Source organism: Oculina patagonica, chromosome 5 (genome assembly GCF_052425735.1).
Source record: "Oculina patagonica isolate OP01 chromosome 5, crgOcupat, whole genome shotgun sequence".
NCBI classification, from domain to species: domain Eukaryota; kingdom Metazoa; phylum Cnidaria; class Anthozoa; order Scleractinia; family Oculinidae; genus Oculina; species Oculina patagonica.
The window spans coordinates 22882336-22896732 of NC_135762.1; the positions used below are offsets into that span (position 1 = coordinate 22882336).

At 40.4% G+C, this 14397-nt stretch overlaps 1 protein-coding gene, 1 long non-coding RNA gene and 1 pseudogene across 3 annotated transcripts in view; 1 reads left to right on the plus strand and 2 right to left on the minus strand.

The window, feature by feature from the left end:
* The window catches only part of LOC144653367 (uncharacterized), a 64586-nt gene that overhangs the window by 26839 nt on the left and 23350 nt on the right, over positions 1-14397 (minus strand). The window lies entirely within an intron of this gene.
* LOC144653339 (major facilitator superfamily domain-containing protein 12-like) lies at positions 188-10848 on the plus strand (annotated as a pseudogene). Its single transcript, XR_013570722.1, has 9 exons — positions 188-1175; positions 3949-4060; positions 4380-4479; positions 4966-5829; positions 7218-7310; positions 7420-7512; positions 7944-8215; positions 8875-8990; positions 10014-10848. The product of XR_013570722.1 is annotated as a major facilitator superfamily domain-containing protein 12-like (transcript).
* Positions 10979-13848, minus strand: LOC144653340 (metalloproteinase inhibitor 1-like). The gene is made up of 3 exons (XM_078513313.1): positions 13615-13848; positions 11449-12269; positions 10979-11228 (listed from the first exon to the last, which is right to left on the minus strand). The coding sequence occupies exons 1-2, from the start codon at positions 13841-13843 to the stop codon at positions 11689-11691; spliced, it is 810 nt and encodes a 269-aa protein (XP_078369439.1). The 5' UTR covers positions 13844-13848; the 3' UTR covers positions 10979-11228; positions 11449-11688.

Below are 14397 nucleotides of genomic sequence, written 5' to 3' on the forward strand. Positions count from 1 at the left end.
GCTCCCTTCCCCTCTGTTCTGCAGGCTAGTATAGAGTTGTTAGTTGACTCGTACTCGATCAATCACGAGTTTATACCCCAAAATCTCTTTACAGCCGTCGAGACGTTCCCCTAGGTGTATAGAATTACCTCAGATCTTAGCTGGGTAACCCCAGGGTTCAAGGCTGTCTCGCTTGCTTGTAAACATGTCAGGGGAAAAAAGAAAAAGTAAAAAAGGTCCTCTAGTTAGCGAATTTAGCTGGTGCTGTAACTGATAAAAAATTTACAAAATGCACTGAATGGAGCTTCGTTTAGCGAGACACCCGCTTCTCAGCTTGAAATAGTTTAACAGGCTGAAAAACAAACAAACAGTACTTTGCAGAATTACTTGTTTCTGACCTGTTTTAATGAAAGTACTTAAACCGGTAATAAAAAAAGCAAACGTTGCTTATTATAACCTCTGGATTTTTCTCCTTGCAAACAATTCAACGCCAACATTTACCGGGTGTCAGTGAAATCTGCTCTTCTGGCTTAACAGCGGCCTTGACAAATTAGGGTTTCTGAAAGCAAATTAAGCTTGGAAATTTAGCTGGGAAGATTTTGCGGTTATTTGAACTTTTTCTGAGAAAGAGCCGTTTAAAATAAGATCGAAATGAGTCAAAACCGTTCAGGCTCTACTTTGCTAGTAGACCAGGTCAAGCAGAGAAGGGCATCACGCTCAAAGCCTCATCTTCCAATTTTTCAAAGGTTTTCCTTTAGCGTTGGACACGTTTTAAACGATGCCGTAGTTGGAGCGTGGGTATCCTATATGCTGATTTTCCAAACGAAAGTTCTTGGGATCTCAAACAGGACAGCTGGCTTCCTATGGATCGTATCGAGTTCTGTAGATTCTGTGCTGTGCATTGTAGTGGGTTACGTCTGCGACAATTACAGATTCCCGTTTCTTGCAAAATATTACGGTAAGCGCAAGAGTTTTCACTTGCTCGGGACCGTTCTCGTTGCGGGATTTTTCCCGTTTCTTATGATGCCGTGCTTCGTTTGCGGAGAGGACTCTTCCGAGTGGATATTGGGAATTTATTACGCCACCATCATGATTATTCACAACATTGGGTGGGCTTTATCACAAGTCACTCATTTGGCGCTAATACCAGAGATCGCAAAGCGACCCAGCGAGATGGTGGAACTCCATGCCCTACGGTGAGTACGAAAATGTTTTTATTTATCCTGTAATCGATGTTTTACGCGAGAAGATTTCTTAGCATATAGGAAAGGCGCTTTTAGTCTAAGAGAGAGAGAGAGAGAGAGAGAGAGAGAGGAAAAAAAAAACAATTTTTATCCCGCTAAAGTTGTTAACGAAATTTGACAAGATTTTGCAAAGAAAACCCACTTTCACTATTCATTCTGGAAAACTGTTTTCTTGAAAGCGAAAAAAGTAAAATCTAAAATTAGTTACCAAATCATTTGTTTTTAAAATTCACGGAGCAAAGTTTTGTTTCTGTTTTTTGAAGGCTAAGGAATTCTGAGCCGATTTTAAGAGCACTACATCAACTCAAAATGTAAAAAACCAAGTTAAACAAAAGAAACGACAGCTACTGTTGAACTTTGGTCGTCTCATTACATAATCTACTGGGGACATTATTGAGCTTAACTCCAGCTTTGCGACAAATATATTAAGTTTCTGTTTTCGAAGCAAAGCCAAGAAATTAATGACACTTCAAAACAGAACTTGATAGAAACGAGTTTTAACAATGGAAACCTTATCAAAACACCTCACACGTGTGCAAACACGTGATCAGTAAATATCCTTTGCGAGTTCTGAGAAAGCGATAAGCTAATTATTTAACGGGACAAAAACACTTAGCGACCGGCTGACCCCAACATGCAAAGATTTGAAACATTTCCGAAATAGGCGACCTCAACTGCGCAGAAAAACACCCGGTACGCTTTTCACCGACCATAGCCAGGCTGAACATGCAAGCTCCAAAAAATATAGTCGGCGAAAAGAAAATTCAAACAGGCTTTTGCAACACGACTTTGCGATGAAGAGTAAGGGACGGACCATTTTTTTTTTGGAGGGGGGTGGGGTCAAAAATATTTTAAAAAAATTGTTTCTAGGGCCTAGAAAGACAAAACGAATTGTTCGCAAACATGATATGTACAACAAAACAATACCAACCATGGGAGAAGTTGGAAAGGATTTTTTTGTCCCTAGTGGATTAAAATGGTTTTATCAAGGACGCCAAAATTTGTTCTGAAAAAAAAAATATATATACGGGTGACACAAAAGAAAACAAAATAAAATAGAAATATAATACAAGGATTGTGATCCGCTATGTTGTCAAACCGGGTGGTGCATGCTTTAACCAATCAGAGCTAACCTTTCATAAGCACAATTATGTAAAACAAAACATAGTGACCGTGAACTTGGTTAACACCGGCGTTTATCCACTGAAACTCGTTCAGTTGAATTCCTACGGAAAAGCAACATGAAAAAATTATGGCCTGTTTACAAAAAAAGACTACGTACATCACCGGAATTCGCAACTTGAATAAATGTTATTTGTCTTTCTTCCGCCGTAGTAACCGCATCCTTGTTCATTTTTGGTCTGTTAAAGGAACTGTATCACGGATTTTAGCCAAATTTAGGCATAGGAAATGGCCACCAAATTCGGTGAAATATAAAAATAATTGCTCAAAACAGTGAAGGAACATTTTAATAACACAGCAAAATTAAAAGACGTTACGGATGGCCAAAAGTGAAGAAGATTGAAATGGATTGCGATATGGGATTTTGAAATACTGTTGGGCTGAACAGTTTTCAAAGTTAATCTCGTTTGCTTGTAATTTTGAATTATAACGCCCGTGAGACACATTTGGTTGTTACAAAACTATGGTTTTGTCATTTAGATCCACAGACATAATTTCTTTGCAAACATTAAGTTTCATAGCGAGTATTTGGCAAAACTTCAGTAATAAAATAAACTTAACTCTGCCGTGAAACAGTCCCTTAAATACTCCTTCGGTGTTTTTCGACCTGGGAATACCATTATTTTGAAACTCCTTCAAATTTGAAAGTGATTTTGCAAATCAGAAAAAAAAATATCGTGACACCGACTCCTTTAAACGGAAATAACGGAATGAACTGTATGTGTCTTTACGCCGGGTAAACGATATTTTAACCTACAATGTTTTAACGGAAATCCGAGGTTGCAAGCTATTATTAAAAAGAATGTTCTTCGAGCTGTTAACACCCATATCACGCTGTGATATTTATAGCGTTTTGTAGTTTTTGGCAGCTTTACAGTATAGTACAGGATAGTACTGTACATCACTTTATACCATGCCATAGAAAATACAGCCAATCAGAATACAGGAAAGCCGTTGTATATTCGACGGTATTCAACCCAACCTTCCCATAGTGCGCTGCGACTGTATCTCGATTTGTACGCGTATTTTCTATAGCATGGTATAAAATAGTTACACCCGTGGGGATATCCCATTGTCACTTGTTTTTCTTGCATACACACCGCCTAAGGCTCGGTGTAACCGAGAAATACGGACCGGGGATATTCCATAGTATACCACTCGAAAGCGTTGCATAACTAGTCTTTATCTCACTCGCTGTGGTACAAGTAAAACCGGGTTCAAAGTAATGAGGGATTAAAATTGTTTAAAACTTGTTTAAAAACGGATGCGGTTTTTAATTGTGGCCAGATAAATAATATTCCAGCTGGGAATTTACTTGTATACCTTGCGTTGTAGAATTGGTGTGCTGACGTGTTTAGCACTGGGTTAATAAATTCTGTATCAATTCAAAATGGTCAAAAATGAATATTCTAGAGAAATATCTTTAATGACTTTTATGGACGGCGCAAAGCCACGCAATGTAAGTTTTTAAGTACTAATATCAACGTAATATAAATTGTATAGCTCAATCTGAACAGAATGTTTTTCTTTCATTCTCTGTTAGATCCGGTTTTACATTTCTCAGTGGCATCTTCATGTATGCCATCACGTGGATTGTCCTTAGAACCGACGGTGGAGACGAAAGCATTTCTTCCAGTCAGTGGAAAGATTTCATGGTGAGTCTTGTTTAGGTTTTCTTTGTTTGTCAGGCTTAAAGTTGGGTTACCTTCCCTTATAAATCCGATCGCGTTATCAATCGGGTATTTTACTCAAGAAGGTGATTGAATTAAGCAGGTTTTAGACATGTTTTAACTGTTTTTTCAAGGGATCGAAAGGGAATTCAGCGTGAAAAAGGGATGGGAAAGAGAGCGGAGCGAGAGGGGGTGAGCTGGGAACGAGATTCTTCAATTTAGTCGTACAAGCGGCAGCCTGTACTTTTAAATAAACAGAATTATTTTTTAAACTAACTTTTCTTGTTTGATTTCCTTTTTTCAGGAAATAGCAGTGACCGTGGTAGGCACAGGTTGTTTTTTCTCGTTAATTTTTCACTTGGGAACCAAGGAACCTCTTGAGACTGTGGTTGAAAAGAACAAAGGTGGGTAAGACAGAACATCTTAACGACAATTAATGGTATGAAGACAAAATTAAGTGAGATCCCTCATCTCTGAATAGAAATTTACTCGGTTAACGCTTTGTGGAAGAATTTTTGATGTTAACAATATTATTTTTATTATTAATGTAATTGGGGGGGGGTTGAAACACTTACAAATTTCCACCCATTTAGGTACCACATTCAGTATTTAATACCCCCCCCCCCCCAACCTCCATTTCAATGCTGTTGTGTGTGCAAAGCCTGGCAAACCCAAACCCCATGAAACAACACTGAGTAGGGGGAGAGGGTGATAAAACATTTTTACCCGCTTGAAAGGTGTCAGGACATTTGCGAAAAATGCATGAAATGCGTTTGTTCCAGCTAGTTCTGTCCAAGATTGTTAGATAGGATTTTTTGTATCATATATAAAGCGCAGATAGATATACTGTCCAGGACGTTGTGTAAAAGAGGCGTTATGTAACATTTCAGGTCCCTCTGGCAGCTTTATTGGTCGAGAGAGGGCGAGAAGTCGTACAGCCACCCTTCCTCTTCCTGACAAAGCAGTCGGCGTGTTCTGTTTGTACGATGAAAGCGAGCTCGGTGTAACACCTGCACAAACCGAGTCCATGGAAGTAATACAAGAAGAACAGGGGAACACCGTGCTAGAAAATGGAACTGTTGAAGATAGATCTTCTGATCCACATGGAAAGAAGGACGTTGAAACAACAGCCGGTCTAGATAAAGGCCAGGGCGGTAACGAATTTAGCTTTTCAAATCCAGCATTTCAAACCGATGAGAAACTAGATATGGAGAGTGAAGAGACTGTCACCAGCGATTTGAGCGAGGATTCGGAAACTCAACCACGTACAAAGCACACGGAAAGCAAGAAAGATAACGACTTCAGTTTCTCTAATCCTGCGTTTAAAAGTGAAGACAAGCAAAGTACAGACAGCGAGATCTACTCGAGAAAGAAGCGTAACGATAGAAGATTCCAAAAATGAAAATTTGTTGGAAGAGAGGCAGAGTAATCGATCGGATTCTAGCCGTTTTAGCGAAGGGTATGCCTCATCACCCGAAACCGATTCTGTTGACTCCATCGAATGCGTCTACGCAGAGAAAAAATCCCAGACAGAGAAATCCGAATACTTAAAACCAACGGATTACATTTCTCCTGAAACTAGACCCAGGTCACTCTCATCTCGTCGAAGCCGCGGAAGCTCATTCACAAAGGGGACTGATACGAGTTACTCTGGAGTCAGTGTTATTATCGAGGAAGTAAATGAACATGAAACGAAGAGCAGTAAAACAACTAAAACCTGGATTGACTGGTTTAAGACTCCAATGTTCTATAAGGTAGGTTTGACGAGCTTTCTGTACATGTATGCATACTTTCTTTATATTTCAGTTATTTTTATTTTTCCTATCTTCACCCAACCACCACATTGCAAGGGAAAGTACAACATCTAGTTTAAGAATTTTTCACACTGTTCGCAGCCCAGGAAGAGAATCGCGAGAGACCTGGCACCAGCGTAAAACGGGAGGCGCGAGGGCTTAACGCGAGGGCCCTACCCCCTCGTTACGGGCTTCGCTCTCGCTGATTCATGTTCACTCGCGTTTACCCCTGTGCTTAAGAAGCTACACTGGCTACCTGTCCGCTATCGTATAATTTACAAATTCTCTTACTAGTCTACAAAGCTCTCCATGGGGCAGCGCCTTGCTACATGCAAGAGTTACTTTACTATCACACCTCTCGGAGATTTTTAAGATCATCTACACAGCACCTTCTGGCGACCCCCAAAGCAAAATTAAAAACATATGGAGAGAGAGCGTTTGCCGTGGCAGCCCCAAGGCTGTGGAACACTCCATGAACTTAGATTAAGTCCTTCTTGATTTTTAAAGACATTTAAAAACTTACCTTTTAACAGGCTTTTTAATTATTATTATTTTTTTTAGGTACATTTGAACTTATATTTGTAAATATCCGTTTTTAAATTTTTTAGAGTTTTTAACTTTTTAACATCATTTTATTAATATTTTTATTGTAAAGCGCCATGAGCAATTAGTGGATTTTGGCGCTATAAAAATACTTTTTATTTTTTATTTTATTTTTTTCATTACGCTGAAAAATAGACCAGGCTGTGAACAGTCTGCTATTTTTTAGGATATGAGTGCAGCAAATAAAATTAGAACAAATAAATCACTAACTGGGTGATGTTGTCTTAATGTACTACTTAATTCTAAGAACTAGCATTGAAGGAAATGTATGAGAATTAGTAAGGAGAATTACTTTTTCGAACCTGAGATTCAAAGGAATAGGCATTTAAAGAAAGCGGCAAGAAAAGTTGGATTTTACTCGTACCTTTGACTTGGGATAAAGGCGGTAAAGACCGTTTTTGCCAAACCTTTGAGATACATTTGATTGAGACAAACGCCGTCTTTGATTTTGATCAAAGGTAATACGCTTTTGACGTTTATTAAAGGTGTGACAAAGATACAGTGAAATGTGACTTTGAATTGTGTCTAAGGTGTCTTGCCTCGCTTCAAGTCTTTACTAACTTTGACGTGCGTCAAATCCCTGTCAAAGGCAATATCAAAGGACTTGCTTACACAAGTGTCAAAGGTAGTCAGGTCCGGTCCATCTTTGTCTCACCTTTGATGCGAATCAAAAGTGAGCAAAGCCAACTTCTCGTGCTGTATAAATATAGTAATAAAAATCGTAATGATCTTAATAAAATTCACAGATCTCCTTCGCTTACATGTGTGCAAGACTTGTTCAAGTACTGAATGCCTCCTATGTGCCGCTGTATTTGACCGAAACGCTCGGATTCGAGAAGGTAAATCGCTAACTTTGAATGAATCCTTTTGGCATTTAAAATAAGCAGCAAGCTTCAATCAGATCAGGTAATCATTTCATTTCTGTAACGTTTGGCCCATATCTTGCAGGAATCCATCGCTTACTTCCCTCTGGTCATCTTGATCAGCGGTGTTTTCTCGAGCTTATGCGCAAAGAAACTTGATAAAATGTTGGGAGAAAAGGTAAGAGAGATTATTTCAAAAAAAAAACCCGTGTAATATAATGACGTCCATGTAAAGTAGTGACAACATGATCAAATTTCCAAGCGCCAAGTCACGCAAAACATGATTGGTTTTGATTTTGCATTTGACTGGCTGGAAAAATGGATCTTTATGCGATATTTTCTTAAAACGTTTTTACATAGAACGCTTCAAACTCTTACAAAAATTAAACGCAACGGAAACCGAGAGTAATGTTGAGTTTTTTTCTCGTTTGACCACTCTGCTCCCCTCATTTGTTAACGCGTCTAACTCGTTCCCAGGGTCTCTCTTTCCCGGCCTCCAAAAGCGAAAGAGGAGAGCAGGGAGAGAGACCCTGGGAACGAGGTTGTTAACGCACGTGCGTTTCACCTTTTTCCCGCGTCACGCTAACAATGATTTTCTTTTCATTACAGTGGACGTACTGCATAGCCTCTCTTTTAGTGATTGGTTCTTCAGCCTGGTTTTACCTGCAAGGCGAATCGGGAAGGAACGCTGCCTATTGCGCAGCAATCCTTGTGGGCTGCGGAGGCTCTGTGATGTATGTGACGTCACTGGCTTTGGCTGGGAAGCTTATTGGTGACAATAAAGAGTCTGGCGCGTTTGTGTTTGCGTCTATGAGCGTTTTTGCCAAGCTGGCTTGCGGTGGTTCTATTTTGGTTACTCAGGAACTATTTCCAACCGGCGGGTAAGTGGCACGCACAGTTTTGAACTCAAAACACAGCTACTGTTAAGCCCGGGTTAGGGGGGGGGGGGGGGGGGGGATACTTAGGTATGTTTTGGGTGGGTATGCGCCGCCCGATCTCCAAAATAGCACCCTGTTTTAGTGAATTTTTAAACACCCTGTTTTGGCTGCTTATAATTTCAAACTTTCATGCGTTCGAAATATCATACCCCGTTCTAGGAATCGTCTCTATAATGGATACCCCATTCTAGATTGGGAGCACAAAATCACGACCTCGTTGGGCGGCACATAACTGTATTGGTATTTTTAGGGAGTAACACCCTGCACCCTATCCTAAACACCCTAAGTGGGACCAAAATTAGTAAGTTACACCCCTAAGAGAGACGACGAGTACATCCCGTCCCTTTCTTATGGGAGTCTTTTCCCGGGTCCGCGCCTTAGAAAAGAGCCATCCTAAGAGGCGTGTCCGCACTGAAAGAGGTGTCCATCGAAGGAAAGAGTGTACTTTATAGGCGCACACAAGGATGCGCATCTTAGAAAGGCTTCTCCAAAGAGGGGTTAGAGAGTTGTTAGCCTGAGAGAGGGTTCTTCTTCGGAGCCCGCGTGCCTTTTCGCTCCCTTAGAGGTTTACACTGGTAATATGATTCGCCATTTTTCAACAGAGCCACCGGCGAGTACGTCCGTTACGTGTTCTCCTTGGGACCAGGCGCTGGTTCATTGCTGGGTTTCGTAGCTGTGATTGCCTTTCTGCCAGCGACTGTAAGATGCAGGAAAGTCGGTAAGTAAAGGCAACCAGACAGGGGAAACGAAGCAATAAGAATGTGTCTTGGTTCTATTTGCTTGATTTAGTTTAGAGCCTTTAAAAACACGCAGTCAGCAATAGGTCATGACTACGGTGGGATATCTCTTATTTGCGTCATCAAGATGGACAACGTTTGGGCTATTTCATGATCTCTTCTTTCGGTACTCCTTCCCTCTTAAGGCCACGCCCTAATAATGAGGCGAAGGCGTCCCTTCCATGCTATGATTGAAATGCATTGCGGTGATGATTACCCAGGGGAGACGCAGAACACTCTGCGACGCCTGACACTTTTTTAATTTAAATCATTCAACAAAATATGACGTCACATCCGGTCAAAGAACGCTGAGGAGCTCGTTTCTGCAAATTTGAAAAGTGTTGTTACGATCGGATAGGATTTCTTCGTATTTGTTAACCAACACTTTCGTGGTATCTTGTAATGAGGATATCAGCAACACAGTAATAAGTCATAAAATGCAGAAAATACACCAACAATTGCGTCATTAATCGTATCTATAACAAAATTCTCGATTTTGATTGGTTCTGCGCGCGACTATTTGTCACGTAATCGGCGCACGATCACGTGGGTGTCCAATTACAGCTATCCAATTTGAACAACTTCAAAATTGGATACCTGTAATTGGACACCTACGCCATTCGCGCGTCAATCATGCGCATTTGAATGGGTTCTTTCTTGCTGTTTTCCTGCTTTTTGGACAACAATTTTCACACAAAAAAGGTTCTCCAAGACTTCCTAACCTCGAATTTTGTTATTGATACGATTTATTGGTAATTGGACTGAGTGGAGTACAATTCAGAGAGTAATCGTGCTCGTAATTTCAAATCGGCCTCGTGAAATTACTCGCCCGATTACTCTCTGAATTGTACTCCACTCAGTCCAATTACTATTACTTATTTAACAGTAACTTGTGCAGGGCAGCTATTACTAGCTTATCTAGACATTTTTTAACAATATTCGTTTCGTTTCCTTCCTCACTTTAGTTCACACGGTAGACTGTTCAGTTCAGACAGAAGAAACGACTGAAGCCCTGTACGCTTACGACAACCCAGCCGCAGTAGATAATAACTACAAGGGGAATGAATTTGTTGTAGATATCAGCGATAAAGCTCGTGTTGTCAACTAAGAACTTAAGTCGAAGTTAGCAAAACAGCTTGGCTGACAAAGCGCCAATTAAAACGCCGAGGTTTTGCGCAAATGTACAACCTCGTTCCCAGGGCTCACCAAGGAAAAACCCTGGGAACGAAGTTGCCAAATGTACTAACAGTCGAAACTCTCCATACGGACACCTCTAATACGGACACCCCCTATCACGGACTGTACACCCTTTATGAAAAGGCCTAAAACTGTTGTTAACTCTACTTCTGTAACATGGTCAAATCTATAATACGGACACTCTTCCATGTCCCTTGGTGTCCGTATTAAAGTGGTTCGACTGTAATAGCATTCCAGGCCATTGTTTCGCTCGTCACGGTCCGAAGTGTTGCGTGACGAGCTATATTGTGGCCGCAAAAGAGACTTAAATCCTATTGACTCTAAGAGGATTTAAAATGGGCTAAAATTAATGCAAGGTTTGGTTAAGTATGATCTGTAAGCGCATACGCGTGGCGTGGCGTCTGCAAGTTAAGGGGCAACTAAAAATCCGTTGAATTAATCTGACTAGTGTCACTTAAACATGTTATGACAATGGAAGACGTAAACGTCTTCCTTATGCAGGTATCGGTGGCATTCCCCTATTGTGTAGACCCTCGGTTGATTTAAATGACAGGGTGGGGGAGAGAGACGAGTGCTCGGAGGAGGGTGACGAGGGTGGGGGAAGGGATGGTGTACCTAGAATGCTGTGAGCAAGTTTGATTTTCCCAAGGCTGGAGTGGGGCAGTTTTACCCAGAGTAGTGCTTTCCTTAAATTCCATTCTGGTAACTGCGCTATATACTACCGTACGCCAGAAAACATAATGATGTTTCTTTTTATTAAGAACCAGAAATGCTGGATACCACGCAATGGTTGCACTTATAAAAACACGCCTGGTGCTAGTGATCTATACAATGTGCTGTAATGTTCTGATAACAAATGTGAGAAATTTGAGATGTTACGCTTTGTTAACGTTTTCCTGCGAAAAAGACCGTTAAATTGATCCATATCAAATAGTTACAACCGCACAAATCTAAACGACAAACGACAATTGTATCTCTAACTTCTTATAATTATTAAATTTCACATAATAATGAATGGCTATGCAAACCTAATACAATCTATCAATCCAGGTTAAATGTATTTGCTGAAGCAACGCAAGAATATGCTTGATCACGAAAACTGCTGTCACGTTTACACAGTTTCATATTAGTTAGTCTATTCGGTTATCAAATAGTTACAACCACACAAATTTAAACGACAAACGATACTTTTATCTCTTACACGATGATAATTAAGGAAGTGTAACTAGTTTCCTTTCGTCAACTTTCTTATTATTAAATTTTACTTATAATAATTATGAATGGCTTTGCAAAACTCATACAATCTATCAATTCAGGTTAAATGTAAATGCTGACGCAACGCAAGAATATGCTTGATCACGAAACTGCTGTCATGTATTTAAATTTACACAGTTTCATTTCGAAACATTAGTTAGTCTGTCTGTAAGCTGTTTGATGTCTCTTTTAATAAACAAACCATTTTGACGGCGAGTCGCTATGTTTGCATTCTTTCGATTCACTTGTTTCTTTCCAGTTACACCGCTGACCACTTTCGTCTACCTCGCAGTGCTCAAACCGCCTCCAGCAAATCGATTTCCACGTGCGAGACAGCTCACGTGCCTTCTGTTCACATCCGGGTAACCTCTGGTCGCATTCAGAGTCTGATCCAGAACACTTGTGAGGCTTGAAGCGGCATTGTCGACACCCCGCCTCATAGTACCCCCGAAGGTTCGCTTTTTGACGTGAGGTCACTTTGCCCCAGGGCTCCCGCAGGTCAGAGAATTTCGTGAACAGCTTACCACCTTCGATAATATCGCCGTATATGAAGTACTCTGTCCCCATTTTGATCCCAAATGGTCCAGAAACTGTGTCTGACATGTAACTGTAGGGTGTATAGAGCTTCGTCGTAAGTTCTGTGTCCAGCACGCCAAAAGCTCGTTCTTGTTGGCCGCGTGAGATTCCTTTGAAAACTTCTTTAACGGTGATGACGAAAACGTCATGATGGCCCACTTTTTTAGGCCCTGATACAACAATGGCTCGTATCACTAGAATAAAAAACAAGGGTTATTATAATTTGTTTTCCTAAAGGCCAAAAGAGCACTCTAAGATGAGGGACCTGAAGGGGTAAAATGGGAACTGGGATTTGCCTGTTTTTTCATCCTCAATATTCCACTGGAAAATGAGATTTGAGACACTGGGAGTAGGAATCACAAACCAAAAATAGGACCTGGACTGGGATTTACTGGATCAGGGCAAAAAATGGGCTCGCAAAAAAAATGGGATTCATGCCCCCCCCTCCTCCCCCCCCTTTCAGGACCTAATACAAAATATGAAAACTGAAATGATAAACCCAAACAAAGGCTTGGTAAGCTTGTTACAGTGCCCTCCACCTTTTCGAATAATACTATTGATAATATTTTTAAGGTATTGACTAGAAACGCTTAAAATAAAAAAGAGAGAATGGGTGCAAAAAGTGAAAGCAAAATTTTAGGCAACAACTCGAAGCATGATACTTTGCAATCGTGTTTGCTGGTTTGGTTTTCTCGCAACTTAGTTTTTTCGCGGGATCTCGCGTGACTAGAGCGCGAAGCCGGCGCGAAAAGGGGGTTACGCGCGCGCAGGTAATGACTAAACTAATCCAAGCTATGATTTCGCAGTTTAACAAAACGACTTAAATACCGGAAGATATTAATTTAAGACATATTTCGCAACTCGTAACTCCGGAAACAGACAACGGCTCACTTCTTTCAGTTACGATACTGTTTTTGCGGCCCAGACCAATTCTTTAAAAGATATTTACTGTTGTAAATGAAGTAAATTCTGCCATAAAATTAATATTTGTAGAACTTAAAGTATAAATCCTGAAAAATTTAAGTGACTGATCTTCAGGAAACCGCAGATTTAATAACGTTAGTGGATACTTGAGAAATAGAACTTTGTTTCTTTTAACCGCTCAGATTTGACAGCGTGAATGTTAACGAACACGACTAATTTAGAGCAAAGAAAAAAGCGCCGTAACGCTCAACCGAAACGCGTATAAATTCATCAAATGTTGAGTACAAAATCCCAAAATGTTCTTTATACTTAACTCGAATGAGATTTTTTATGGTTTGATATTCATTTTGACAGAAGAACACGACCCATTTAGAGCAAAAAAGCGCTGTAACGCACGGCTGAAACGCGTACAAATCCATCAAATCTTGAATGACAAAATCCCGTAATCTTGAGTTTTTCAAAGCACAGTAGGAAAATTACGACTTCTTTTTATTAAGAAGCTGGCCGTCCCGCGTTCTTTCAATACGTTGGCTATGTAATTTGCCTTTCAAAATTTCTCTCTTCTCTCGGCACAAAAATGACAAAATTTCCTTTATCGTGAATTTGTAAACTTACCGAAGTCTGCTTCACAAAAAGCTTGCTGTGGGTGTTCCAACTGCATAAGTCCTGCGTAAACGATAGCATAAGACGAAGATAGGACACATAAGATCACCACTAGATAAAAGTGGGCTGCCATGGCATACGACTTGTACTTTAGTTTTTTGATGAAGTACTTTCTCGCTTTCTTCAGGGAAGTTCTTCTGATTTGAGCGTGGTTTTGTTCATCTGTATTTATACCCTGCATGTGGGCATGGGAGAGTTAGTGTAGGCGTTTCTTTAAGGAATTCGACACATTATCTCCATAACTCGAATTTCTGATTTTTAAGTGTTGAGTTGTGTCTTTTCCGCCGAATTTTCCAGCCCTGCAACTCCTTAACCCGACAAGACAGAAGATAATTGTAGTTTTCTACTCGTCCAGACATATTTATCGTTTCTAGCGTTTCTTTACGGATTAGGCAAATAGTAATCACGGGAAAGAATAGTCATGGGTGAATAGACTCCTGACACGGCCCATTTTCACCTTGTGTGAGAAAAACTGTTATCTGTCTACACTCATCTTAGCTAGTGGATAATTGCAATGTAAACAAGATTAATTACGCACACATTTACAAACGATAAAAAAGTCACGAAGAAGGGTCAAGACTTCGTTCTAAAACAGGAAAGCTGGCACGCTTTCCAATAAGCTCTGGGCTATTTCCCTTCGGATTATATGTATTTTTGTGGCCCTTCGTTTTCGCCTGTCCTTGCTAAATTATTGCTAACAACCTGACTAAACAACATAGGTCAATCTTTACTCTC

Coding starts and splice junctions, on each gene's coding strand:
- LOC144653340 (XM_078513313.1), bottom strand. CDS start 13,843: ATGCAGGGTATAAATACAGATGAACAAAACCACGCTCAAATCAGAAGA. Junction 12,270..13,614: donor TTTTTGTGAAGCAGACTTCG/GTAAGTTTACAA, acceptor TTTTTATTCTAG/TGATACGAGCCATTGTTGTA.